This window comes from Muntiacus reevesi, chromosome 20 (assembly GCF_963930625.1).
Source record: "Muntiacus reevesi chromosome 20, mMunRee1.1, whole genome shotgun sequence".
NCBI lineage: Eukaryota > Metazoa > Chordata > Mammalia > Artiodactyla > Cervidae > Muntiacus > Muntiacus reevesi.
Genome location: NC_089268.1, coordinates 18,755,039 through 18,782,518, shown reverse-complemented (window position 1 = coordinate 18,782,518; position 27,480 = coordinate 18,755,039). Strand labels below are relative to the sequence as shown.

The 27,480-nt window shown below is 53.4% G+C and overlaps 1 protein-coding gene across 16 annotated transcripts; it reads right to left on the bottom strand.

Annotated features, from left to right (window-relative positions):
- Positions 1-60: 60 nt before the first annotated feature.
- On the bottom strand, positions 61-24,036 carry TJAP1 (tight junction associated protein 1). Of its 16 annotated transcripts, none has more exons than XM_065912626.1 (13): positions 23,940-24,036; positions 23,355-23,450; positions 14,346-14,475; positions 13,343-13,416; positions 7,315-7,429; positions 6,524-6,649; positions 4,931-4,959; positions 4,075-4,236; positions 3,799-3,865; positions 3,525-3,554; positions 2,654-2,761; positions 2,476-2,559; positions 61-1,831 (listed from the first exon to the last, which is right to left on the bottom strand). In XM_065912626.1, the coding sequence occupies exons 5-13, from the start codon at positions 7,321-7,323 to the stop codon at positions 728-730; spliced, it is 1,719 nt and encodes a 572-aa protein (XP_065768698.1). In that variant the 5' UTR covers positions 7,324-7,429; positions 13,343-13,416; positions 14,346-14,475; positions 23,355-23,450; positions 23,940-24,036; the 3' UTR covers positions 61-727. The 16 variants fall into 16 exon arrangements, with proteins under 16 accessions (XP_065768698.1, XP_065768704.1, XP_065768706.1 ...); XM_065912632.1 differs by having other exon boundaries at positions 7,326-7,429; XM_065912634.1 differs by having other exon boundaries at positions 6,524-6,646; positions 7,326-7,429.
- Positions 24,037-27,480: the final 3,444 nt, after the last annotated feature.

Sequence of the window (27,480 nt, the reverse complement as noted above, 5' to 3'; positions counted from 1 at the left end):
GGATACTCAAGAATGGGGAGAAGACTGGTAGAAGGAAGGTCATTAATACAAATGAGGCCATTCCAGTAAAATAGTTTTATTTAATTTTAAAATAGTTACCGATGTGAAAATTTCCCAGTGCTGGGAGTAACAGTCTAGAGCCAAGGTTGGGAGTGGGGCCAGGCTTCACCTAGAGCCCAGTTTAAGGCCCCTGGATCCCAACCTCTACTCCCTCCCAGAGGGAGGAGGAAACAGCTGAGGAGCCCTGAGTCAGCCCTCTCCCGCACCCCGAGGGCCTGCTGTGCTAGACCCCGTGAAGGCAACAGCTCGTGCAGGGGACTGAAGGAAAGGGAAGCCGGTCAAAAACTAGAACTTAGAGGTTAATAATCCCAATGACCCCCTACACTCGGGGGGGAAAAAAAATGGTGGCTATGAAAGGAGGAAGGAGGATAAACACTGATGTAATAAACGCCTCAGCTCCCCAGGAACAGACCGATTTGGGCTGACTGGAAGAAAGGTCATGAGCCCCAGCTGCATGTTACCATTGGAGAATAAATATTCCAGGAGGGAAAAACCACGAGGCCAGCTGATACCAGTTAGTCAGTGCAGCTGAAAGGCCTGATGTGGCCTGACCCTGTTCGCGCAGGGAGCAGAGGTCAAGGGCCTGGGCTGGGCGGAGACCCTGAGCTGCAAGGGCAGGAGCGCCCTGCAGTCCCCATGCAGCAGCGGCAGGGAGGCGAGCCGGGCCCTAGTGCAGCAGGGTGCCCTGCTCCTGGGCCTGCGTCAGGCTGTCCTTGCGGTGCAGGTGGTGCACCCCCATCCTCTTGGGGCTGCGCTGGGGGCGGCTGGAGCTGGGCAGTGCCCACACCCTGCCCTCAGCGCGAGGCGTGCCGGGCCCCTCCTCCGTGCCAGCATCACTGGGCAGCAGGCTCTGGCGCTCCTCCTCCGGGCTGATGGGCAGATTCAGCTCTTCCTCGTCCTCCTCCCTGGGAGCGCCAGGGTCAGCTTCCAGCGGCGGCAGCAGCAGCCCACTTTCACCAGGTGGGGACGACGGTGCCTGCACCTCCTCATCTCCACCAGCGGGGCCCAGGGCGAAGTGGCGCTGCAGCTCAGGGAGTGCATCCCGGCCGAAGGCTGTGCGCTGGGCCACAGTGGCCGGGGGCGGAGCGCGGTCCACAAACGCCCGCTGCCAGCTGGCCAGCAGGTCCTCCTCGGAGCTGGCAGAGCTGGCCGGGGCACTGAGTGCCAGTGGGGCGGGGCGGGGCTGGTGCTGGGGGGAGGCCTGGGCCGAGGCAGGGCTGCTAGGTGCCGGGCTGGGGCGGGCCCGCTCACTGCCCTCCTCCACCAAGCTCAGGGAGATGGCCTGGCGGGTGGCATACGTGCAGTTGGGCAGGGGGCTGTTGCGGGGGATCCGCACCTTATCCTCAGAGAACTCAATCACCCTGCGACCAGGATATAGTGGGTGTGGCGGAGATGGGGCTGGGTAGGGGCTCAGCTTCTCAAAGGCCGGCAGGGGCAGCTCCTCCTCCGGGGAGCCCCCCACAGTGCCCAGGGAATGGCATTCCCCATTGGGTTGGGGGCTGGGGCTGCTCGGGGCTGGGGGGATAGCTGAGTCACCCGGGTCACCCCCACTCATATCCACATGCACGAAGACATCCTCAGCCAAGGGGTGCCCGGTGCTGCCTGACTGGGCCGAATTGAGCAGGAGAGACTCTGGCTTCTCCAGCACACGGGCAATGACCGAGGTGGGCACCACAGCCCCAGGGGCCAAGCCGGGGGCAGGCCCCGGGCTGGCGGCCTCCTGACCACTGTGCAGGTGTTTCCGAACCATGTCCTGTAGCTCACAGGGCAGCTGGGGTACAGGAACGAGAGAAGGAAAGAGAGACATGAAAGATCCCAGCCTAAGACAGCTTGCTTCAGGGCAAAAATAAAGGCTGCCATGGGCAAGACTCCCTCCTCACAGTGTGCTGGGCACTTTTCTGTCACCTGTTCTCACAGCACACTGAGGTATATGCTCATTTTGCAGTGAAATGACTTGAAGCTTTTGATCAACACAGCCAGGATCTGACCTCAGAACTGGTGCTAAGGCCCACCCCTTCTGTCAACCCTGTCAGCCCTAGGCAGGAGCTCTGGGGTCTAGAGCTTCCTCTTGGAGCAAGGGGCTCTCTCAATTATCTTATGGCCCATACTTCTGGCATGCCCTCCTTCCTGCATCAGATTTGGAAACGGAGACCCTCTCCCCATCGCTGTTCCCATAGAGAAACACCCATAGGGCCAGTCTCACCCTGCCCCTAGTGATAGGCCCTCAAGAGCATGCAGGACACCAACCAGAGGCTGAGCTGCCTGGCTTGAGGGGAAACAGGAAGGCGAGGGGAAGGCAAAGCAGAAAGGGGGGGAGCCAGATGTGCAAGGACAGGACAGAGAGGTGTAGAAACTGGAGCTGGAGGGGTCCTAGAAAGGGTGGACGGGCACTGGCTGGGAGGGCACGCTACTCACATCAGCAAACTTGTGGTTACGGAAGTGGGACTTGTTGCACTTGAGCAGCTGCACGGCCAGGTTGCAGTCCAGCCGGTACCGCTCCTGCAGACACAGACGCAGTTCAGAGCCTGGCCCCACCCGGGGAGCAGGGTGGGGACACAGTGGCACAGGCAGGGAGGCCCCAAGATGCCCGTACATTGAGCTCCTCCAGCTTGTTGATGGTGTTCCTGGCATCCAGCAGCTTGTTGGTCAGCTCCACAATCTCCCAGTCCAGCGTCTTCCTATCCATCTCAGCCTTCTTAATCTGAGGCATGAGACTCACAGTGAACCCAACCCAGGTCCCAGCCAGTTCTTCCTCCCCTCCTCCCAGCCCAGAGACACAGGAAGCCACAGGTGCTGGGGCAGCCAAGGCACATGGAGTAGACAGATGATGGACAGACAGAAGGAGACCGGACACTTCTGCAGTGCGCGGGCTGTGGGGCAGGGGCTTTCTGAGCATGACTGACAGCTGCCCGGGGCCCAGAGCAGAGCAGTCTAAGAGCTGCCCAGCCTTGGAGGGTGCTCAAGGGGCCCTACACACCAGGGGAGGAAGCTTCCACCCTGAGAAGCCAAGAACTGCAAACCCAGGGGCTCAGGCCTATGCTGCATGTAGCTGTTTCCAGGATCAGGCTATTGGGTGGGGGGAGGAGGCTGGGCACGGAGCAGGGCTGGGTGGCAACTGGGGGCGCCTGTGAGATTATCTAGTTGAGCAGGGAGGGAGCTGCAGTCTTCTGATCTTCAGCTCAGGGACTGGATCCACAGGCCCCCTTCCTCCAAGTGGCTGGGGCGGGCCGCCACTGCAGCTGAGAGGCTGTGAGTGTTCAGTGGTGACATCAATCAGTACCTCTGCCCAAGCCAAGAACAGGCTCCCCAGCTGTCCCCCAGGAGTGAGACACTCACTGCTGACTAGGCCTCCCATGAGGAAGAGGAAAGGAGGGGGCAGAGGGCAAGGGCCAGGCCCCAGCCATCCCAGACCTCAGCTGAGGAGGAGGCAAGGGCAAGGGAGAACACACAAACTCAGACGCAACTGCAAAAATCCAGCTGTGGCTGAGAGAGGCCTGAGAGGAGAGTACGGCGGCAACGGTGGCAGCGTGAGGGGAAGACGAGAGAAGAGAGACAGTGTGAGCGTTAGGACAATCCTGGCTCGCACGGCACATGGCAGGCCCCTCCCCACCACAGCCACCCCCTCCCGAGCCCAAGGCAGGATAGGATGGTGGGAGGGGCGGAGGGCCCTGGCGAGTCCCAGCCCCGTGCTATGCTGTGAGTGCAGCACCAGCCAAGCTGCCCTCCTCGACAGATTACCAGCGTGTGCAGCTTGTCCTCCAGCTCCTGGTTGGTCCTCTGGGAAGCCGTGTAGCTGTTCTGCAGCCTGTAGCGAACACAGGGCAGACCCCCGGGTCGAGATGCCATTCTTCAGACCCTGCTCAACCCCTTCTTGATGTGGGATCTTGGGCAGGTGTCCGTTCCAGAACTTCAGTTTTCACATCAGAATCGGATCACCTCTGAGGCCACTCCTGGCTGACAACCCCCTGTGAATGGGGAGGTGCATGCATGTGTGTCCCAGCCCCCGTCCCACACCTGCGGAACTTGTCCTTAAACTTGTCCAGCTCCTCCCGGCTCTGGCCCAACTCCAGCTCCAGGCAGTCCTGCCCGATCTCCAGCTCGCGCTCCAGAGCCTCAGTGCGCCTGGTGGCCGAGGCCAGGCGCCGTCGGAGCTCCTCATTTTCCTGCTGCAAAAGCCTGAGAGGATGAGGGGTCAAGGGCAGAGGGGCATCAGAGGTGGAAGGGCCACTCTGGAGTCCCAGGCTGGATTCAGGAAGGAAACAGGGGTGACAGGAGGACAGGCAGCTGCAGGCAGGGGACTCCCTGAGACTCAGCCTGAGTCTGGGGAAGCATATCCCATAGGCCTGCTGGTCCTGAGAACACGGCTTGGCCAAAGGGTGGGGGAGGCAGAGGGGATGGAGGGGGACAGTCAGGCCCCCTCACTGGAGAAGACAGAATTGCAGGGACCACAGCTGCCATCTGTCTCTGGTTACAACCCAAGCCAGCCGGCCCCCAGCTCCAGTTTCTCCACTGCACAGTCAAGCTGCTCCATTATTCAACTCTTGGAAACCCAGCCCAGGAGGGCCCTGCTCTCCAGAGGCCTCACGGAGCTGATGGAAAGGGCCGCGAGCAGACAGCTGGCACCGGAGGGCCGGGAGCTGGGGAAGAACTCTGGCAAGAGCAGGGCCCTCAGAGCCATTCACCTCCCCAATGCCAGGTTCTCATTAAACAAATCTTTTTCCAGAAGGAATATCCAAAACTTCAAGCTGCCTTCCAGAGTCCCTAAAATTCCCCAACCTTTATCTCTACCTAATCCAAGGAAAAGCCCAACAGCCTGGGGCTAAGGGGACAGAGCTAAGGCGGGGAAGGCTCTTGGGCAGCAGCTACTCACTTCATCCTCTCCGCGTCAGTAAGCGGCTCCTGTGCACAAAAGAACAGAAGCGTGAGGCTCAGCTCTGGATCACTTGCCTCCCACTTGTTGCCACCTCCTCCAAACAGCCCCAGAGAGGGTCACGTCTGCAGCAGATGTGTCTGGCACAAGTGGGCTGCAGGGCCCCACAGAGATGGAGGCCGTCTAGTAACTTCTGGACCAGCCAAGACTACTCTGGCCCATGCCACCCAGACTCCAACCCTCCCCGTTCCCCACACCAGCTCCAACCCCTCTGAGTCGTAGAGCCAACCACAAATGAGTCCTGGTACCCATGCCATCCCTCCCTGGGCTAGAGAGCCTCTCAGCTGTTCACTGGGCTCCTAGCGGGCCCTACAGGCAAGGCTGAAGACTTTCCAGAGAAGTGACAAAGCCAGGTGAGATGGAGTAGGGTCCTGAGCTCTGATGAAGCCCTCCGGACCCCCTGGGCAGCATCAGGCCCTCACAGAGGCTCGGGAGGCACAAGTGCAGGACCTCTGGGGTAACCCAGACCGAAAGTAGTGAAGCATCTCATCCTGCTTTCTCCCTCCTGCAGCATCCTCCTCAAGCCCCCACACAGGTCACGAGCCCAAGGGCCAGAACTCGGCCAACCACAATGCAGAGCCAGCCCGCGCTGTGGCAGGAGGGAAATGTCGAGTGGCATTTGATTGGCCTCACAGCTTCAGGATGCTCATCACAGGCAGGACAATGAGGTGTGTGGCCCAGACTATGGGCCTGGGAGCCACTGACACCTGGACTGGTTACATTAATTTTGCTGAACCCTAGAGACCACATCTGCAAAACTGGGGGAGTGTCCAGAGGGCAGCACCTCACACAGTGTCTGGCCTTTTAAATGTTTCCTGAACTGAAAATGGGCAAGTCATGGATGGCACTTCTGCCCTGGGTGCCTGGCACATGCTGGCCATCTCTCAAGTTCTCTAAATGTGCTCCATGCACTTCAACAGGGTAGAGACACAGTATCAAGGAGAATAAACTCTCCTCCTGCAGGAGCTTAATGAGAGAGGAAAGACGATCTTGAGAATGTTTGGCAGGTGCCTGAAGAAGGCCTCCTAAGAATCTAATGCAGTTCTAGCAGGGAGCACATATTTGATAAATGTCAGCCTGACAAAGCAAAGCTGGACGAAGGTCATCAGCCTTTCGGGGACAATGAAGAACAGCTAGTCTGAGGGCAAGCAGCTGGAGCTTCCTAATGGCGCCCAGAGGGGCCGCAGGTTGAACAGCTCTGCTCCAGCAGGGGAGGGCCAGAGTCCCGGGCTCCGGGCAGGTCAGACACCTCTGTCTGGGGGGCGGCCTCTCACACCAAGAATAACACTGCACAGATCACGTGGGCTGAGCTACAGACTCTGGGGCTCCTGGACATGTGGACATGTCACAGCCATCCCCCCATTAGTCTGCATGGCCCCCCACGAGCATGGCGGCAGCTGAGAGCCCAAGTGGGTACCAGCAACATCACACCCTCACCCCAACTGGGGGAACCAGACGTCCCCTCAGGACAGCCAGGCCCCGCCTCAGGGACCTGCATCTGCCAGCTGGGGCATGGGGACCGCTCTTGCTGACCTCCTGCTCGAGCCGGGAGCCAGGACTTTCCAGCCGCAGCTCACGATGCTCGGGTGGTGCCTTACGGTAGGGCTTCTTAGCAGGGGCCACGCTGGTCATTCTGGCAGGCGAGAGCTCTTCAACCTGCTGAAGGAAATAAGGAGGGAGGAGGCTCAGAGACGTGGCAAGAGACTTCTGAACTGAGGGAAAAAGAGGACATGTAGGAGCCACCAGGCAGGTAGACAGGCCTGGGCCACTCCCAGGGTTATTTGAAGTGCTCAACTCTGGTGCGTCACTGCCTGTAGGTCAATGGTGAACAGGAGAGGGGTCCAGGGCCAGTGGTAACACATGAGGGGAAAGGCAGGGCCCAGGGCCTGGGCGCAGGGAGCGTGGGTTGGGCTGGAGGAGTGCCCCACTCCTGGCCCCTGCGGGGGTAGGAGGGTCTCCTCAGAGGAAGAGCGACTCTCCAAACACCAGTTTCCTCAACTCTAAACTAGGCTGAGTTTCATTTCAACAACCAATTTCAGAGAGTTGTTGTAATGATTATGGAAAGCACTAACAACAGAAGCTGGCACTCAGATGCTCGACTAATGTTAGCTTTAAAGCAAAGTGTAAGCAGAAAGTAAGGGCTTGAGATGTACGCCCAGCCTGGACCCCTTGGGGCGGGGCGTCACCAGGTTTGGGGGCCCTGAAGGTCAAGCCTCTCTGGCCTCCACCACTCTCTTCACCAGCCCCCACCAAGAGGGGACACCTGCTGCCCCCTCACCTGCCAGCCTCCCCAGGAGGAAGCCCTGTGGGGGCGCAGGCCTCACCATGAACATACCGTCCGTCTGTCGGCAGCACTCTCTGTTCCGCTGTCCGGGAGTCAGCCTGCGGCTCTCCGCATCCCACGGCCCGGCCACTTCCTCTGGCCAACAGCTCCTGAAACTGGAGACAGGAAGAAAACAAGAAACCAGGTGTCAGCGCCTATCTGTCAGTGCCCCCGGGATAGCTGGGCAGGAGAGCCGTGGAGGCTGGACCGGAGTGGAAGCACTGGGCTCCCCGTGAATGGTGTCACAGGCCCAGGGAGACACAGGTGTGTCTGTGTGACCATGGTCTTGGCTTACCACACACCTGATTCCAGAATAGGTCTGGTCTTGTCTTGTCCCTATCCTACCCCGTATCTGTCCTGTTCATCTCCAGGGCCTCTCAGAGTCTAAAAACAATTCCTCAGAGATTTGGGGGACATGGGTTGCAGAAGAAAACACCAGGAAAAAGCCTAGAAAAAGATGCTTGGGGTGGGGAGAAACCTCCTACCAATGATTCCAGAAGAGCCCAAACACTAGTTCTATGGACAACAGAGGTGAACAGACTGTACAGGGAGAAGGGGTAGGTCCAGGAGAGAAAACTGGAAAAGGCAGCATTTTAGAGCAATGACAGTTCTCAACCAGGGTGACTTTGGTCTTCCCCAGCCCCCTTCTTTCCCCGCCCCTGGTATCTGGCAAATATCTGAAGGCATTTTGGTTGTCACACCAGGGGTGGGTGGTACCGGCATCTAGTGGGTAGAGGTCAGGCATGCTGCTAAACATCCTATAAAGCACAGGGCAGCCTCCCACGACAAGGAATTATTGGCACACAATGTTGATAGCGCCCGGGCTGGGAAGGCCTGTGTGGGAAGCCCCAGTCTGGGGAGCTGAGACACCTGGCTTCCGGGCTCAGGGCTGCTTCTGACACACGGTGTGGCCCTGGCTAGTCCCTGCCTCACCGGATAAGCTTGCCTCTATCTGCAGAGAGGTGGCTGGACTGAGGGGCCTGTGAGGTCCCCTCCAAGTTCTTGGGGTTCCAACCTCTCCCCCACCTGTGATGAGCTGGGCTGCAGCACGGGGGCAGCAGCCGCCGCAGGGACCGGTGGAGGCAGCAACCTCAGGTGGCCTTCCGGGCATTAGCAGTTCTGCCTCCGCCATCCACCTAACCAGAGCTGGGGGCTGAGGGAAGCCTTGCGGGCTAAAGCATGTGTTCCCGCTGTCGGGACATGCCCTGGCCACGACTCCTGTCACATTCCAACAGGGCCTGAGGCGGGAGGCACGGTGAGGGGGTGGGGAGGGCGGGAAGAGGAGTGGCCTCCCCCCTCTGTCTGGGCAGCCTGGCCTCTGGTGTGGGGTTCTGGGGTGTGGCAGCAGGCACGAGCCGCCAGCCTCCAGCCCTTTGATGGCGAGGCAGAGCGTGTCCCCACAGGGCACACGCAGCGGGCTGTCTCGGGCTGACTCCCTGCACAGGAATCCGGGCAGGCCTGAAGGGACAGCACATTCCTGAGGCGTGGGGGAGCAAACACGTCACCCCCACAGTTCCCTGGGGCTACCCCTTCAGTGGGGCCCTGGGTGGACGCTCCTCTGGCCCAGGGAACAGGCCCAGAAAGTGCCAAGCCAGCCTGGGCACCTGGGTTCGGATACTCAGGGGGTCTAAGTTGGGGGAGGGGTGTATATGTCAGAAAAGGAAGAGTCAGACCGCAGGAGTGAGAGATACTGGTAGCCAGGAGCACCCATGAAGTCCAGAGCCGGCCTCTGCCTTCCCCCTTCCTATTCCTGCCAGCGCCCACACTGTCCTCCAGGCCCTGGGACATTGGTGTGGGCGGTGGGCAGAGGACACTGACGTGCCCAGGGATCTAATCATTCTTCCCGTGCAGAGACGCAGCGGCCTCACTCCACGTCCTGCTGCCCCAGCTCGAGCTGTCACGTGTCCTACGAGCTCATCCTGCCCCGTCTCAACCTCACAGCCCCACAGCTCATATTCCTGGGGCTTTCATGGCCAGATAATCTGGCCTGCTGAGCGGACAGATAGCGTGGATGTGGCTAGCAGTGAGATGGGTCAAAGTGTAGACTAGCACTCTCAGAAAAAGGACAGTGGTTTCGGGAGGTTCTCTCCCCAGCCAGAACCTGCTCTTTTCATACATATTGGAGTCACAGGGAAGGATGTGATTCCCGACTGGGGAAGCAGAAGACCACACCCTGCTAGGGAGGACAGCCCACCAGGGAGCCGCAGTGGTCCCAACACAAGTCCAGGAGGAAGACTCTGTGCCACACCCTGCCCCACATCCCTAAATTCCAGTGCACGTTGGGGCCCTGGTTCCATCTCCTGAGGTCTGCTAAGGTTTCCAGATCCAGCCTGGAGGGGACCACCGTTCCAGCACTGAACAGGCAAATATGGGCGTGGCAGGCCACTGGCACTGCAGAGAAGGCCAGTCCCAGGGGTAAGCGCGATGCCAGGCCTACTGGAGAACACGGGGAGTGGCAGCCGGGCAGCAGGGTCACAGCTGGGAGAAGAGCAGAGGCAGGTTACAAAGCAGCAGAGCGGCCCCTCCAGTGAGACCCAGCTCCTAGAGGCCGCCTCCCAGGCCACACAGCCTTCAGCCAAAGATCTCCAAGCTGCTTTGGAGTGTTTCAACCCGAGGTCGACTCCTTATCCCACATCAAGAAAAAGAGCCCCCCAGGGAAGGCCAGACAAGTCCAAATGGACCACAGGCCACGAGGAGCGGGCAGACAGCCCTTGAGGTCTCTTAGCCTCTGGATGCTGCGCTGGTTCCAGGGCACCTCCACGAGAAGGGTCTTCTAGAAAGTCTAGAAACTGACGAGGAATAATCCCACTCCCACCCCTCACCACAAACTACCTGAGCTTCAAGGAACTGGAAGCAGAGGACTCAGGACGTGGGCTACCTCATCTCAGGCTGGGTTTGTACGACAGCCATGCTCTGGGAGAAAAGCGAAAGTGAAAATCGCTTGGTCATGTCCGACTCTTTGCGACCCCATGGACTATACAGTCCATGGCATTCTCTAGGCCAGAATACTGGAGTGGGTAGCCTATCCCTTCTCCAGGGGATCTTCCCAGCCCAGGAATCAAACCTGGGTCTCCTGCATTGCAGGCAGATTCTTTACCAACTGAGCTATGAGGGAAGCCCTTCTGGGAGAAAGGCTGAGACCCCTCAATCCCCCCAGCTGACCTGGTCTGGGGCTCTCGGGGCTGCACCTGCAGGCACTGTCTAGGGAGACACCCCACCCGCATCACAGAGGCGAGGTGAGAAAGGAAAGCAAAGCAGCTCTCCTCACAGCCCCCACCCCACCTAACCCCGCCTCCTCCTTCCTCTGATGCATAGTATTCATTCTTCACTTACTCAGGAGCGGTTCAGAGGACTCAACCGGTATCTGCTGGAATAGAAGGAGGGGGTGATAGCCTTGTAATTGCCATGTTGCAATCTGCCAGTCGGCGCAGGCCCCTGTTGCCGCCTGCCCTGTATTAAATACCTTCTCCCTGATTACAGCCCACGGGCACGATTAGCTGCCTCCAGAGAACAAAGTCTACTTTCATTAGAAATGGGACTCGGCACGCACAGTGAACCTGTGCTCTGAACCCACTGAACAGCTGAGCAGAGCATGTATCAGAGACAGATATAAGGAGCAATATATGCCAGGAGCCGGCTGAGCAGTGTCCTTTAGTCAAAGGACAAAAAATCTGCCGAGCTCCTCTCTCGAACCAGGGGATGGCTCTCCAACTCACTCCCCTTTGTGGACGTGCAGCGTGTGTGGATGTGACCAGGGGCCCCCACCGAGGTCAGTCCTGACGCTGCTGGAGACAGAGCAGGATGAGGAGGAGCCCTCTTCAGAATCTGATTCTCTCCAAAATGCTATCCTTTCTCCTCCTCCCTGCAAACACCCACAGAGGCAACAGTGAAAGGTTCGATTCCAAGAGCTAAGGACACTCTCTTACTTCCCTCTGCCATCCCTTCTGTGGGTCTGCCCAAGGCCCAGGTCAAAATCAAAAGTGCAGGAGAGGAAGGGAGCTCCCAGCATCCAGCTTTCTCTCTGCTCAGGGCTCAGAGGTTACCCCCTCGACGCTGGCCCAGCGGAGGGAAATGAATGAATCCAAAACAGGTGTGGCTGAAACTCTGCCCTCCCCCACACCCCCCAGGTCTGCTTCTAGCCCCCAAGTTCTGTACTACACCCCTGCCCCCTACCCAGTTCAGCTGCCTACCCAAGGAAGCCGCCTGCCTCCGCCACTTCCATCACCCACATTCTCTTTAAGAAATGATGACCCCAGCAGTTTATCTGGGCTCAGCATTTCTGTACTTACTGACGCCTCTGTCCCCAGATGTCACTGAAACCAAGCAAGTGAAGGACCTTGAGGGGCCAATGAACCCAATCTTCTGAATCAGGGAAGGCACACACATCACAAAAATCATTAACTAATGCTCTTCTTTCATAATTCAGGCAAAGAAAGCCAAATGGAAGGCAGCAGTCACTGCTGCTTTTAAAATGAAAGGAAAACTGGCCCCTTTTCAGAATACCCCAGCTGTGCTGTATGCTGTCTTACCCCAGCAGGATATAAATTAATAATAAAACCAAATACGAGCCCTTCCTAAAGCCCCGGTGAACCACTAAACAGGAGCGTGAGATCACAGGGACGAGCGCCTCCCCTGTTGGAATGGTCCTCAGCTATGAAGTGGTCTCTGAACCCTGCAGGCCTGGAGGAAGCTGTGCCTCACCGAGTGGGGTGGGGTAGGGGGCAAGACGCACTCCTACAGTGCAAGTCCAGCTGCTTCTCAGGCCTCTGAAATCCGGGTTCTGGCTCCAGCTAAGGACCAAGAAACACAAACCACCACCCTGCAAGGGCCAGCTCCCAACCAGGTGAGCCCGCAGGGGACCCAGAGACTGCCCATGAGGCCCCCTCCCATGTCCACCCCGATCAGGAGGGCTCCTCTCCTCCTGACTGTCAGTGAACAGCCGCACGGAGAGCCGAGCCTACTGAAGCAGCCCAGGTTCAATCCTCCCAGCGCCGGCCCCCAGTTTCCGGCGCAGCTGTTCCCAAGATACCTGAGCAAAGCCCTGAGCGATCCTGGGCGCGTGGCAGGCAAGCAGCCAGCAGAACACGGGTGGGGCCGGGCAGGCTCTCCTCTGGGCCAGTGACAAGGCTGGAAGATGCCAGTCTGTGCCCAGACCGGCCCCACTGCCCCTCCCCCAGGCAGGCCTGCCACCCCTCTGGGAAAGTACAACCTCACCCTTTTGGGACATGCTGCCTGCGGCCCTAACCCGGCCTCCTGCCCACTCTAAACGGAACAGACTACAGGTATTTAAAAAACAGAATGGGTGGGAATATTCTGCCCCAGAGTCATCCTGAGGTCTCAGAACTAGTGCTGGTGACCTGTGAGAGCTTACCTGGCTCCCCACCAGAACAAATACCTCAAGTCTATCCACCTGGCCTCTTGTTCAAGCCAACACTTGACAGGAACAAAGGGGTTGAAGACTACTGATGATGATGATCCAAGCAAACCTACCCCCACCCAAAGGGAGGGCTCAAAAGTCCCCAGGATCAGAAGCAGCACTTGACCTTTGTCCCCATGCCCTCTGCTCAGGAAGAACCAACCCTCCACTCCTCACCCCTTCTGCTCTCCTGGTCGGAGCACGCCACAGGCCCCTCCAGGGGCTGCTGCTCAGTCATGTCCAGCTCTTGGCGGCCCCGTGGACTGCAGCATGCCAGGCTTCCCTGTCCTTCACCATCTCCCAGAGTTTGCTCAAACTCAAGGCCACTGAGTTGGTGACACCATCCAACCATCTCATTCTCTGTCACCCCTTCTCCTCTTGCCCTCAACCTTTCCCCCCAGCTTGCTAACTCCTTATTCAGGGTCCACACCATCCGCGGAGCCCCTACACCCTCTTGTTTACACACTCCCACCCCGTGGGCGCAGGCAACTTCCTGCCCTCTGCCTCCTGGCTCAAGGGAAACAGAGGCGGCTTAGAGGGCCTCCGGGTCTCATGTCCCCCTATCTAGTGCACCACACCCCAGAGGTGGCAGACAGGGTCTGTCTACAGTTACCTCTGCAGACCGCCAGGGAGCCCCGCGTAGTCAGCCTTCCTGCAACCTCTGGACCCCCCTTCTCCTTTCCAAGCCTGGAGGGAGGAGGGAGCTTGGGAGCTTCTCCATGGCAAGCGGAGGCCAACGCCTCTCTCAGGCCCACTGTGGAGCCCAAAGCCAGGTCCTGCCCCCTCTGGCTAAAGCGCCCTTCCCAGCTCTTTTCGGTTAAAGTCCACCTGAAGCTCCAGACATGGAAGGCAGTGGGGGGACTGACTCCTCCCACTCCACCTCCCAGAGCAACGGTCGCCAACGGGAGCGACATCTCAGATGGGTATCCGGTTCTGGGCTCCAGCTTTCAGACATAGCTTCACTCCTCTGCTCAGGCCATTTCTCACAGCCAGGGCAAGGTTTTCCTCAACCTCCCGGTCCCCAAGAAGAACCTGCAGTTTCAAACCTTATCCTGGGATGAGAATAATGGGGACATCACCTTCTCCTTTTTTCTTCTGGCCATGCCCATGAGGGACGTTAGTTCCCTGACCAGGGACTGAACCTGGGCCCTCGGCAGTGAAAGCACTGAATCCTAACCACTGGACTGCCAAGGGACTGTCCATCATATTCCCCTTTTGATAAAGGGAGGAAACTCTCCAGTCTAGCAGAAAATTCCCTTCCTACTCTCCCTCCATCTGTCTCTATGAGGCATGAAACCAACAGCATGGTAACAGGGATGTTCTCAAACTCCACAGTGCTAAAAGCAGATTAAAGAGACACGCTGTTCTGTTTTAAGGGAGAACTGAGAGGCACAGTACTGACTGAGGGAAGGAAGAGGGGCAGAGTCCAGCAGCCGGCTGGCAGGGGGGCAGGTGCCCGTGCACAGCCCCACCTAGGGAACCCAGCAGCAAGAACAAGCGAGCGGAGGAGGTGGCACGGTGTAAGCAAAGGGGCGGAGGCCAGGGGCAGGAAGGGAGGAGGGAGGCGTGGCTGCAGGCACCTTCAGGGTGGGTTAGCTGGCCCGGGTCAGACTCACGGGGTTAGTGTCTTCTCCCCAACCAGCCAGCTCTCCTGGTTAGCGCGGGTAGCAACAGACTCATGGCAGACGCCCTCCAGGCACTCCATACAAACAGACAGCTTGGCCTGTGAGCAGCCCAACTCCGGAGCTGCAAAGAGAGAGCAGAAGGAATGCCAGGCTGCAGGGTGCCCGCGGGTACCCACTGCCCTCTCCTGATAGGGACGCTCCTCCGGACTTACCGCCAGACCCTCCGGGGCCTCTCCCCTCTGGAAGGCAGGCCTCAGGGAAGTACAGCACCCGCCCTGCCCAGCAGTGAGCCCGGCTCGTGACCCCAGGGAGCAAGGCTCTCTGGCTGCCAACAGAATGAGAGTGAGGGGGCACTGCTGCCAGGGGGCAGCTCTCTCTCCTGTCAACACCGCTGCCAGGCTGGACCACAGCCCTGAACGCTGCTTCTAAGAACAAAGCCACCCACAGCTGCAGCTGCCACCTCGCCCAAGCCTGTGCCAGCAGAGTCCACCCCACCCCCTCCCACGGGCTCCGAGGAAAGGCGCCGGGAGAGAACTGGCCCAGGGACCAGAGGCTGCAACAAGAGCTGCATGGAAAGGCACAGCACAATGGGGCAGTGTGTGCCCGGCCCAGAGCCACGCTAGCCCAGGGAACGGGTGACACACGGCCACCTTTCAGCTTCAGGAAGGGCCAAGGGATGGTGTTTCCCAGGGAGCTGCCCCAGAGGAACCCACGGGGCAAGGGTAAGGGCTAGGCCAGTCAGGCTCCCCAGACCCAGAGGGACTCTCCCACCCCCTCAGGGTGACAAAGCCCAGAAAGTCTACGGTGCTCACACAGCTAGCCCAGGGAACACTCTGCCCTGAAGCCTCCAGAATCAGCCAGGGAGAGTGACACACTCTGGCTTGGAGATCTCAAGGCAAACGTGCCACAGCAGTGGAGTCCCAGAGACCCCCTGCCCTGGCCAAGATGCGACCCCTGGGGAGGCAGGACAGGAAAGTTACAGCACAGACATCGGCAAATACTGCCTGTGACTCATGGAGAAGGGCTGGCAGGGAAAAAGCAGGAGAACAACCCCCGTTTAGTTGTTGAGATGACTCGGGGTAGGAGGGGGAAAGCAGAGACCACCCTGGCCCCACACATAGGCCTGGCTTCTCCCGAGCGCAGGCCAACGATGAACACAAGCGAGAGAAGCCTCCAACAGCCTTCCCAACTGCCCCGTCGCTGAGATCCCCGCCTTGCTCTGACAGCCCTGGCAGTCAAAAGGCCAAGGCCTGACCAGGAAGGGTGAGCTAGCCATCTAGCAGAGAAGACGCCAACTCTTCCTGTGGGCTCTGACCTCTTCCCTGGACTGGCAAGGAAGCATGGCAATGGGCAGACTACCTTCTGAATCCTCGACACAGACATACGAATAAACAAACACGCACCAGCTGGGTCTGGTTTGTTTTTCAAACGGGGAGCAACAGGTGACCTGGTTAATCCAAGGTTTCAGACAGCAGGGGTTGAGAAATCAGGTAAGTCTCCTCCCTTTCCAGAGATGAAAGAAGAGTGAAGGAGAGAGACACATGTGAGCCGGGGGTGTTGGTGCCCACATCACGCCCGCACCCATCCTGATTCCCACTCCAGGGCACTCCTACCAGAAAATTTCATCCCAGCATAAAAGACAATCCTCAGAGATAAGCAGGGTGTCTGCTGCAGCAAGAACCTCTGGGAAAGCTGCTCCAACCCTCCCAAGGAGCCAGTCCCCCAGGAACACACCAAGCGAGACGAGAGGCTGAAGCCGGGCTCCTCGAAGGCTCCAGCAGGGACTAATTCCCCCCTCCCCGCCCCATCCAGGGTTAATTGTTAGGAGGGCAGAACAAGCTGAAGAACAAAATGTATTACTATTGAGTTGTGTTTATTTTACAGGCAATACATGATGGGGAATGTCTGGAAGTATTAATACATTAGAATGATTAGAAGGATACAGGATAAATGGTTAACAGTATACCCTGTCTTTGGAAAAGGGCTTAGACAGGAGCAGTCGGGGAAGAAAGGGAAGGTCTTTTTACTTTATTCTTCATTGTGTATATTTTTCTGTACAATTGGTATTTTCAAAGCGGTGATACACCATGTTTATGATGAAAATGCACTGCTCCTTGACAAATGGACAAAACCACTGCATCTGCACTGTGCTGTACCCTTCCAGGAGTGCTTTCCCTTCAGCTGTATTTCCTGTGATCCTTGTAGCTTAGTGAGGCCACGAAACAGGTGGAGCTCTCCCATTCTGAAGTGACACAGAGGACAAGAGACTGGCCCAAGGGGACAGAACCCTCCGTTTCCAGTTCCAGCGCAAAGCCTGCAAAGTTGTCTTCTCCTGGGAGCCAAGGAAAGCGATGACAATTCTGCCCTGATGTAAAGACCCTCAAAGACATCTGAGACTGAATTCCCCATCTGGCTTACCTGGAAAGGGGCAAAGAGGCCACTGCTAAGTACCCTAGGTGATAAGTGCAGAGTTCTATCCCGCTGGTTAGCCCAGGGCTTTCAGGTCTAGGCGGACTCTCTGCAAGGTAGTCCCACCCCTCAGGGAGTTCTCTGCCGGTTTATTATGAGAACATAAAAGCACTTCACAAATAGGAGGCCATGTCCTTGATAGATCCCAAATGTCACCTAGCAGACAGTTGGCACTTACAAGATAGACCAAACAAAGAAAGTCTCACCCTTCTACTCACGGACACTCACCAGACTCAGTCCCTCTGAGGCCTAAGAGCACACAACACAATCCAGTCCAGCTGGCTCATCCGATCTGCTCTCAAATCTGCTTAACGTACAATGCAGCTTATCACTCCTGCCAAGATGCCATCGTGAAGATGTGCCACATTGCAGTGTGCACCCCACAACAAGGGATGAGGGGCAGAGCCCAGGGAAAACTCCTTCAATCACCTCTAACTACTGGTTCCATCCCTGCGGTTCTTCTAGGCGTGAACAAGGAGTGAACAAAGCTGTACCAAGAAGTCTTGGCTGTGAGCATGGAGCACACCAAGGGAGGACCAAGGATACCACAGAAAAGCCAGCAGGTGACTGCAGGCACTAAAAGGAGCTCAGTGAATAACAAAGAGGATGCCGGCAGCCAAAGCCTTTTTAAGAGGATGCTAATTAAGCAAGAAAATACACCTGTGTGTGCTTCAGTTCCTCTTTTAACTCCTTCCGGCCGGCTTAGGAATGTGTGGTTAGAATAGAAGGCTGAAGAGGGAGGCAACTGAAGCCAAGCACCTAGATCATTTAACCACATTAACTCAACCCTGGAAAATAATTAGTAAGGCGATTGTTAATACTATCACCTTTTGTTTATGCAGGATCTTCCTTCCTGAGAGTTCAAAGAGTTTCACCAGATAGACTTTATCTGCTTTAGTCCAAGAAAGGACTAGATTGGGAACAGGACTGCTCAGCACCTCCTATGTAGGGGCTAACTAAACTCTCAGCCTTTAATAAATGACCTTGCCCCTAAGAAGCTTCAAAGACCCCTAGGTGGGGAGAGACAGGTTAACAGCCCCCCCTGCATCACAGTGTGGTGAGTGCTCTAAGAGCAAACAGCAGAGGCATCTGGCTGGGGCAGGGAGTTAAAGACCAGACAGAAAGGTTGCCCTCTCGAGAACCCAGACGAATCTTCCTGTGCTTGCAAATTCCCACTGGAGTGCAGCCCGGCATTATACAATTAAGAGGTCTAGACTTCTGGAAACAAACTTCTCTGGTGCTTGTTCAGAACTGATGCCTAAGAATTATTCCCATCAGCTATACTGAAAACAAAAAGCCAAAGAATGGACAGCAACCCTCAGCCTCCCACCCCATTTCTGGGGAGCACCTGAGTTCATAAGCCTGTTCTGTGACACAAGATCATCAAAGCACCCCCCCAAAAAAAAAACTGGGACATGAAGTCTGGCTTTCTCAAAGCCTAGACCACCAGCTTCACGCAACATTTTTCAGTCCACAAACATGGATCATGGATCCTCAAACACCATGGAACATGGATCCTCGAACACCCCATCCAATACATGCACATGTAAGGCTGAGTCCCTTTGCTGCCCACATGAAACTATCATAACATATTAACTGGCCATACTCCAATACAAAAGTTTAATAAAAGAACAACAGCAGCAAAAACCCACCCCATTTAGTCATCTCTGGCCTTAACTACATAACAAATCTGCCACCTACTCACCCCTACCTATATCCACCAAAGTCACTGCTAATTTCACATGCTTGTCACGATCCAGCGAAGGAGTCTTTTCACCATAACAGATGGGAAGAAGCATCAACAAACTTCCTTTGCACACTGACACTGGTCCCCAGTCTCACCTTTTTTTGTTGCTCAGTGAAAGAGACAGACAGGTAAACAGGTAGACAACATGGTAAGTTTCAGGACAGAGGTTCAAAGTGCTGTAGGGACCAAGAGGAAGAAAGGGAAGCAGCGAAGTCTTCTCATTTAGGGTGACAGAGAAACTGGGTCTCAGGAGGTGAGCAGAGTTTCAGAGACAGAGGAGAGCATGATGCAGAGAGTGAAATGCACAAGAAGAAAAAAGTAAACAAATGTTCAGAAAGGTTCCAGAGCAGTAGGAAACTCAGGAGCAAGGAAACACAGGACAGATGAAACAGAGGGGCTGTAACTCAGGCTAGAGTCGAGTTTGGGCCTTCTGGCACACCAGGCTAAAGACTGTGGACTCTATCCCAAACAAGAGAGAAACCACGGCCTAAAGGGAAGAGACAATATTTTTTATAGGAAAGTTAATTTTTACAGCAGCATGGAAGATAGAATAGGGAGAGACTGCCCATCACATTTCTTTCATTCTGTATGCACCACAGCGTTATAAAACACCTCTTACGCACCCTGCACTATCCCAAATGCTAGAGTACAATAGTGAGTAAGACACAGTGTCTGTTCTCAGGGCACTTACAGTCTGTGAGAGTCAGACAAATAAACAGGCAATTACAATATGGCCCAAGTGTTAAAACAGAAGCAAGCACAGAAGGACAGTAAAGGGCAGTGGGGTCCCAAAGGAAGTGACTTTTAAAATGAGACCGCAAGAGCAATAAAGAAGGTAAAGGGAGCCTGGAATGCAGCACAACCAGCGTGTACAAAGGCCCAGAAGCTAGAGAACCAGATAAATTTAAAGAGCTGTTAGGGACTTCCCTGGTGGTACAGTGGATAAGAATCTGCCTGCCAATGCAGGGGACATGGGTTCAATCCCTGATCTGAGAAGATTCCACATGCCACAGGGCAACTAAGCCCATGTCCCACAACAACAAAAGCCACTGCAATGAGAAGCCCATGAACCAAAACAAAGAGTAGCCCTCACTCCCTGCAACTAGAGAAAGCCCTTGAAAAGCACCAAAGACCCAGTGCAACCAAAACTAATAACATTTTAAAATAATTTTTTTCTTTAAAATGAGCTGTTAAGAGGCTGAATCCTACTGGAGAAATGAAGGCCCAGTTTACTCATAGGACTTGGCACTCAAAATATGATGGCGAAAAGGAGGTGAAGGAATTTGATTCAAAGATAACAAATGAATACAGGGTGTTATGAGAACAAACTGATTTAGACAGCAACAAAAAGAGAACGGTAACAGGGGAGAACTGGCTCAAAATCCATCAGCCTTCACCCTGAAGTTCAATCGTTTGCTAAAATGTGATCTGAATCTAGGAAGTCAGAGAACTTTTACCAAAACACAAACATGTACTCTATGGAGATAACACGTTTCAGCATGCTGACTGCAGCACAAGTCAAGATAAAGCACACCATACTGAGGCCTGTGGCTCCTCCGTTGATGGAGGAGGGGAGCAGAGACTGATAGATGCTCTCAAAATCACATGTGCTATGCTACGAAAAATTTCATCAGACAGAAAATTTCATCACAGGGCAAGTCCTAGGTCCTGAGCCCCCGACACCATGAGCCCAGGCGTGTGCCTGCCCTGATGGCAGAGTGAAGAGTCATTTATTAAAGAAAAAGATGGGCCCTGAGGGCGCGTGTTAAATAGACAGGGCATGACTCAGAAGGAGGGGAAGGGTGAGTCTTAAACACGGGCTAAGGAAAGCCAGTCGTCCGTCAATCCTTACAAATATTCTGTCTCCTGCCTGGCTTAAAGGAAAAGAGACCTGGGCATGGCACCAGGGCCTTCCTCTACAACACAAGCTTCAGCAGAAGCACATTTATTTTCCAACTTCCTCTCACATTAATACCACAGTTTTTCCTTTTGTAGTTTGCTATTTTTTAAAGAAAGCTGCATGTAGACTGTCTATGAGTTTAACACTATGGTTCCTTCAACGGTCACGTCAGTAACCATAACCAGAAATGAGCCTATATTTACATCTACATGAACTAACATAAACACCGACACATTCAATGCCTGCTAAGAATGGATCTCAATGTCATTCTGTGTGCTCACCACAGCCAGCTCAAAGTTTTCCAAAGAGCAGTCACCAAGTTGAATCATGATGAGAGAGTTTAGACTTGGCAAACATGGCACAGGGCACTCCCACACCAGCCCCTGTGTGTGTGCTAAGTCACTGGAGTCGTGTCCAACTTTCTGTGACCCCATGGACTGTAGCCCGCCAGGCTCCTCTGTCCATGGGATTCTCCAGACAAGAATACTGGAGTGGGTTGCCATGCCCTCCTTCAAGGTTCTTTCCAACCCAGGTATCAAACCCAGGTCTCTTCCGGTGCAGGCAGATTCTTTACCACTGAGCTACCAGGGAAGTCCCACCAGTGCCTGCACGGGTTATTAACTCTGAGAGGAAGGGGAGAGCTGAGATAAAAGCTCAACTCCTAAAACATTTTTTAAACAATCAAAAAGATGTTTACTACAATATGGGTTCACATCTAACCATCATGACAAGCAAACAAGAGACACAAATCGCCAGTAGGCATATTTAAAAGTTAATTTCATACCAAATGCGAAAAAAAGAAAAAGCTCAACTGCTTAAGCCTGATTGCCTAGCTTCAAGTCCCAGCTCTGCCACTTACTATCTGGGTGATACTCAGCAAATTACTAACAATGCTGCACCTCTATTTACTCTTCTGTAAGATGGGGATACTAACAGTATTAAACTACTAATCCACATAAGGCACTTACAAAAGGGCCAAGCATACAGAATCTGCTCAGTAAGCACTATTATTATTATCTTCATCACTCGATGGTAAATTGATAATTCTACAGCCTCACAGTTTCAAACAGGAAATCACTGGCATTTTAATATCACTTTAAATAGCTTAATGAGGATATTCTCACTATATGTAAAATCTATACTATCGTCTTCTCACATCAGGAGAGCAGCTCAAACCAGTACAGGTCCGCCACAGAGAAACACCAAGTTCAATCATGAAGCAGAAATTAGGGCTGAGATCTGACTAGCATAATAACAACAAATATATATACTGAATGTCAGGCACTCTTCTAAATACACTAAAGTACTAACTTATTAGACCTTCGCACAACTCTATGAGATAGGTACTCCAACCATCCCCATTTGATTGATGAGAAAGTACAGGCAGAGAGCTGTGCAATATCTAAAGGTCACAGAGTCACAAATGGCAAGGTCTAGCTCTGGACAGGCAATCTGGCTCCAGTGTCAGGGCTCTTAATCTCGTGTCCTTGCTGGTCACAATCTCCTAGAGACATCCACAAATTGTTCTCAGAAAGAGAAGTTTTTCAACCTTCCAGAAATGAAGTCATAGCTCAATAACAACACCAGTTCTTCAGACACTTGAAGGTACTGAAGCTAGTCTAGTGACAGTGACTTAGGCTGGTCTGCCTGGAGTAAGACTTTTGGGGGCACGGATGGGTTGAGAGTAGGGAGTAGAAGATGGTTAGTAAGCAGTCCTAGATCAAATCAGACTTGCTGATCCAACCATGGAGCAGATGCTGGCCCTGAAACACGTTCCAGTAAGAAGCATGCTTCTAATTCTGGCTTAGGCATAACCAAAGGGCATCAAAGGAGTGGGAACCATACTCACTGCGTGCTGTGCCTCCAAACCACTTCTCTTTCCTCCAAACCCAAGTCCACTATCACTCAAGCCATGCTTAGTTTTGCTGATAAAACTGATTTTCTTTTTTTTTGGCCACACCACATAGCCTGTGGGACCTAAGTTCCCCGACCAGGGATCGAACCCATGACCCCTGCATTGGAAGCATGGAGTCTTAACCATTGCATCACCAGAGAAGTCCCCAAAACTTCAAAAAAAAAAAATTATTTTTTTAAACGTGGTTTGATGGAAAGATATAAAGGAAGAGGAAAAAAACTACCAGAAGAGAAAAAGGCAAGTTCTACAAGCCTTTCCTTGCATCACACTGTTCCAGGTTGTAAAGCAACTCTCAAATATCAGGGGTCTCAGGAACAGAATGATGTGAAAAACAAGTGCAGAGCTTTGCACCTGTCAGCCTACCTCTTACCATAAACTGATCCAGGTTTCTCCTCCCTAATCCCAACCTGCCTGCCTCACTCCTCTGACCCCACCTAGGCACCAAATCCACATCCCCAAATAACACAGGCCCAAATAAATGAGCCCTTCTTACCAAAAGAAAAGATCAAAAGAGGTAGACATGTGGCAAGAATGAATTCAGGAACCGGTGACAGCAGGTGCCTAAATGATTAACGGACACCAACCAGAAGTTTGTTTTCTTATGGCTGCTCACCATCTGTAACCCACAAATCTCCACTTTGGGCAGGAGACCAAACTGAAGATGTGATGCGGAGATCAAAGAAAATACAGTGACCCTGAAGGAAACTGTTTGTGACAGGGCTGTGTTAAAATATTTTCAGTCTGATCTCTAGGCTCTTGCCCACGTTCACCTGTGCCTGCACAGTACTACACCCAGCTCTCAACAAATCAGCATGAAATCTAAGCAGAAGACTAACTTAGGGACCACAGGCAAAAGGCAGCCTCTAGAGAAGAGCGCCCTTCTCAGAATAAATGATTTTCAGCATCACTCGGAGCCCATGCATCCTGCTTCCAGGGAGCATGCCAGCCTGTCAACGGAGGCCACCTTACCCGCTCTGGGGTTGAGCTGGGGCAAGTCGCTACCTCTTCTTCTTTCCAAGCAGGCACTGTGATTTCTTCAAATCCCTGGGGCCCCTGAGTCTTCAGCTGAAATTGGGGCAGATGCTGCTATAAGAACTGTGGAAAGGCTGATCTAAGTCTAGAAGAGGGTCATTTGTTTGGCTTTAGTTCCCTCTTTCCTTCAGGTCTCTCTTCCTCCGTTCCCTACTATTCTCTTCCACGGAAAAGACCCCTTTTCCTCTCCCACCAGTCTGTGCTAGGGCCTCCACTCCACGCCCCGGGCTTTTTGACTCTTGGCTAAGAAGTTCCGCTCCAATTCGTGACTCTGCTTCTCCCTCCCTGCACGCCTACTTCTGGCTCCCCGCCTGGCATCCCCTCCCCCAAGGCTACCACTGGAATCTAGGCCCCCTCCCCTCCATCCCTATCTCATTTTTTTCTCTGCCTCCAACCTTCCACCACTCCACTTCCTCTTCTCAACCCCAGAGCTACTCCCTCTGCCCCAACTCCCGGCTGGCATCCTCACGACCCCCTACAAGTATAGACTCCCAGCCCGACTAATTCAATCCCACAACAAACTTTCTGCCGCTGCCCACTGCCTTCAGACCGCCATCTTGCCGCGGGGCAGGCCGGGTAGTGGCCACGGCCGCGGGAATCCCCACGCACCAGGCGCCGCGCGTCATCGGGGGCGTGGCCATGGGGTGTGGCCTCCGACTGGGGCACTGGGGCGCGGGACCCGGAGGAAAGCCGCGGATCTCGTAAAAGCAGGATTTTGTGGGCCGGCTGCAGAAGAAGGAAGGCGGTGTCTTGTCAGGAGTAGGGAGATAGCGAGAAGGGTGGGGAAAGATTCTGCTATTCAAAAAGAAAAACAAAAAAAGAATGGGAGGAAAACAGCACAAAAATGTAGTGAGAGTTGTAGCAATGGTTCCCCATCACTCAAAGGGTAAAAGGCAGCTTCTCAGCTTGTCACGTGGAAATAGGCAAGACCTAGCTTCTTCGCCCCTTCACAGCCTCATCTTCCACCTCTGCCGGGGACTTCATGTTCGCCATTGCAAGTCCTCTCCTCCCCTTGCATTATGAATGCCTACTCCTCCTTCAGCCCTCAAGTCAGTTTATCACCTCCTCCAGGAAGCCTTCCCCAATTTCCTTGATTGGATTTGGTGCTCTTTTGCTGGTTATCTCTAGCCACTTAGCCATTGTAGCTACCCAATGCTGTAATTTGCACTTTGTGTCCCTTGCTAAACTTGCTGCTCCTTCAGGGCAAAGCCTAAATCTGATTATATCTTCATACCCTTGCGGGTGTGTAGCTCACAATAAATGTGTAACAAATAAATCGCATAACATTTCCCATGCGCTAAGCTTATATCTGCCTCAGGACTTTTAGGTTTACTGTTCCCTGTGCCTGTGATTGGCTACTTCCAGACAGTCCCAGCCGTTTGTGTCTCTGCTCAAATATTACCACCTCAGAGAAGCCTTCCCTTGCCATTCTGTCTAAGACAACATCCCTAGTCACTCTCTCCTTGGGACTTCCCTGTAACTCAGATGGTAAAGAATCTGCCTGCAATGCAAGAGACCAGAGTTTAATCCTTGGGTTGAGAAGATCCCCTGGAGAAGGGCATGGCAATCCACTCCAGTATTCTTGCCTGGAGAATCCTGTGGACAGAGGAGCCTGGCAGGCTACAGTCCATGGGGTTGCAAAGAGTCAGACATAACTGAATGACTAACACCACACCACACTACTACTGCTAACCACTCTCCCTTACCCTGCTTACTATTATCTGACATATTTGTCTTTGTTTGTTGATCATCTCCCACTATACTGCAAACTCCAGAGCTCTAGGGCTTTCTCTCATTCATTACTGTATCCCCAGGATCTAAAATAATGCCTGGCATAGTAGATACTCAATAAATGTCTGTTTTATTTATCTTATTTGGCTGCACTGCATGGCATGCAGAATCTTAGTTCCTTGACCAGGGATGGAACCTGTGCCCCCTACACTGGAACCATGTAGCCCTAACCACTGGACCACCAGGAAACTTCTCACAATAAATGTTTGTGTAATGCATAAATAGCATGGAAAGAAGTGACGGAGGGATTTTGGAATGTAGTGATGGGGAGAAGAGGTTGAAAATACTGTAAAATAGAGAAGTGCATAAATGGAAGGTACAGGTCCCCAAGACCAGACTTGGCCACATCAGGTATGGGAGTGAAGACAGAATCCAGACTCAGGAAGGAAGGGAGGGAGCAGGATGAGAGCCAAGTGGAACTCCGGAGCAAAGCCCTCAGGGAGAAGAGCTCTCCTGGGAAAGCTCCAATTTAGGTCGAGGAAATAGGATGGGCCGGAGGCTGAGGAGTTTACTCAGATCTAAAGATAATATCTACCCCAAGCCCAGGCCTCTTTTGGCCAGATGGTGCTAGAGGAGCCTAGGCATCTGTTCCTCTGTAAATTATCCATGCTGCCTCCTGCCTGTCTTCTCTGGTGACAGCGGAACAATTGTCCAGGAATTCCATCTGCTCCCCTGTCCTTCTCCCCTCCACAGCTCATCAACATTTCAGAGTGGAGAGGTGTCCCCTTTCCCTGGGCTCGAGGCTTGGGAGTCGGGTTTGTCCCTTGGTGGCACTGGCCTCAAGCACTCACTCAAACAACACAACAAATAAAACCTCAGCAGAGATTCCCAGGCCCCTGGAAGGAGAGATCAGCCATCTTTATTTCTCATCCTGTCTGTGTTTTTCAACCCCATGCCACTTTGTGTTGTTATTAATTTAATAAACTTATACTAAATGAATCAATTATATTGGTTCTTGCAGAGCTTTTCAAATAAGGGTTCCCAATCATTGTACATTTCTCTTTTTTTAATTTATTTTAATTGGGGCTAATTACTTTACAATATTGCGGTGGTTCTTGCCATACATCATTGTACATTTCTGCATACGTTTGTGCTTAGTCACTCAGTCGTATCTGACTCTGTGAGACCCTATGGATCATAGCTCTCCAGGCTCCTCTGTCCATGGGATTTTCCAGGCAAGAATACTGGAGTGGGTTGTCATTTCCTTCTCCAGGGGATCTTCCTGACCGGGTTCGAACCTGCGTCTCCTGCATTGCAGGCAGATTCTTTATGACTAAGCCACCTGGGAAGCCACATTTCTGCAGGTTTCCCTTTAAATTGCCCATACAGGGACTTGCTTGTGGTTCAGTGGCTAAGGCTCCTTGCTCCCAATGCAGGGGACCCGGGTTTGATCCCTGATCATGAACCTAAATCCCACATGCCACAGCTAAGAGTTTGCATGCCACAGGAAAGATGGAAGATCCCACAGGCCGCAACTAAGACCCAGAACAGCCAAGTAAATAAATATTTCTTTAAAAATAATTTTAAAATTACCCATACAATACTTTCAAAATGTGACATTTGTTGTGATATGAGCCCACAACAGATTATTTTGAAATGACTTTTACTATTTTCTGAAAGGAATCTGCCTGAAGGAAGAAAGAGAAAAAGATTGTCTCTCTACCTTCCCCGAAATTGTCTTGGGATCCACAGGGAGATGAAAGTCCATGAACTGTCAGGTAAACAAATTTAGTGTAAGTAAAGCTGAAAAACTATTTAAGTTTATATTTTGTAAGTAGGGAAAGTGGCAGTAAACATAAACATATCTTCGAAAAGAAAGGAAGTCACAGTCCTCCAGAATTTTTAACTTTTAGCATATGCAAGATAAAGTTATTTTTACTATGAAGGAGCTGGTTGACATCATCACTCCTCTCTTTGTGGATGTGCAAATGTACAAGTGTGTGTGGCTTTTTGAAAAATGTTTATTTATTTGACTGCGCCAAGTCTTAGTTGCGGCATGCAAGATATTCCATCTTCGCTGTGGCATGCAAAATCTTAGTTGGGGTATGTGGGATCTGGTCCCCTGACCAAGGTTCGAACCCAGGCCCCCTGCACTGGGAGCATGGGATCTTAGCCACTGGACCACCATCATGGGAAGTCCCTATTATGTTAGCTTGCAGGGACTTAAACCATATTCAGTCATTTGAGTTACAACTGACTTTATCTACTAATAGTTTAGGAGGCTGTCTTCTTGTTTGTGACCTGATTAGACAGGCTAAACTCCATTTACATG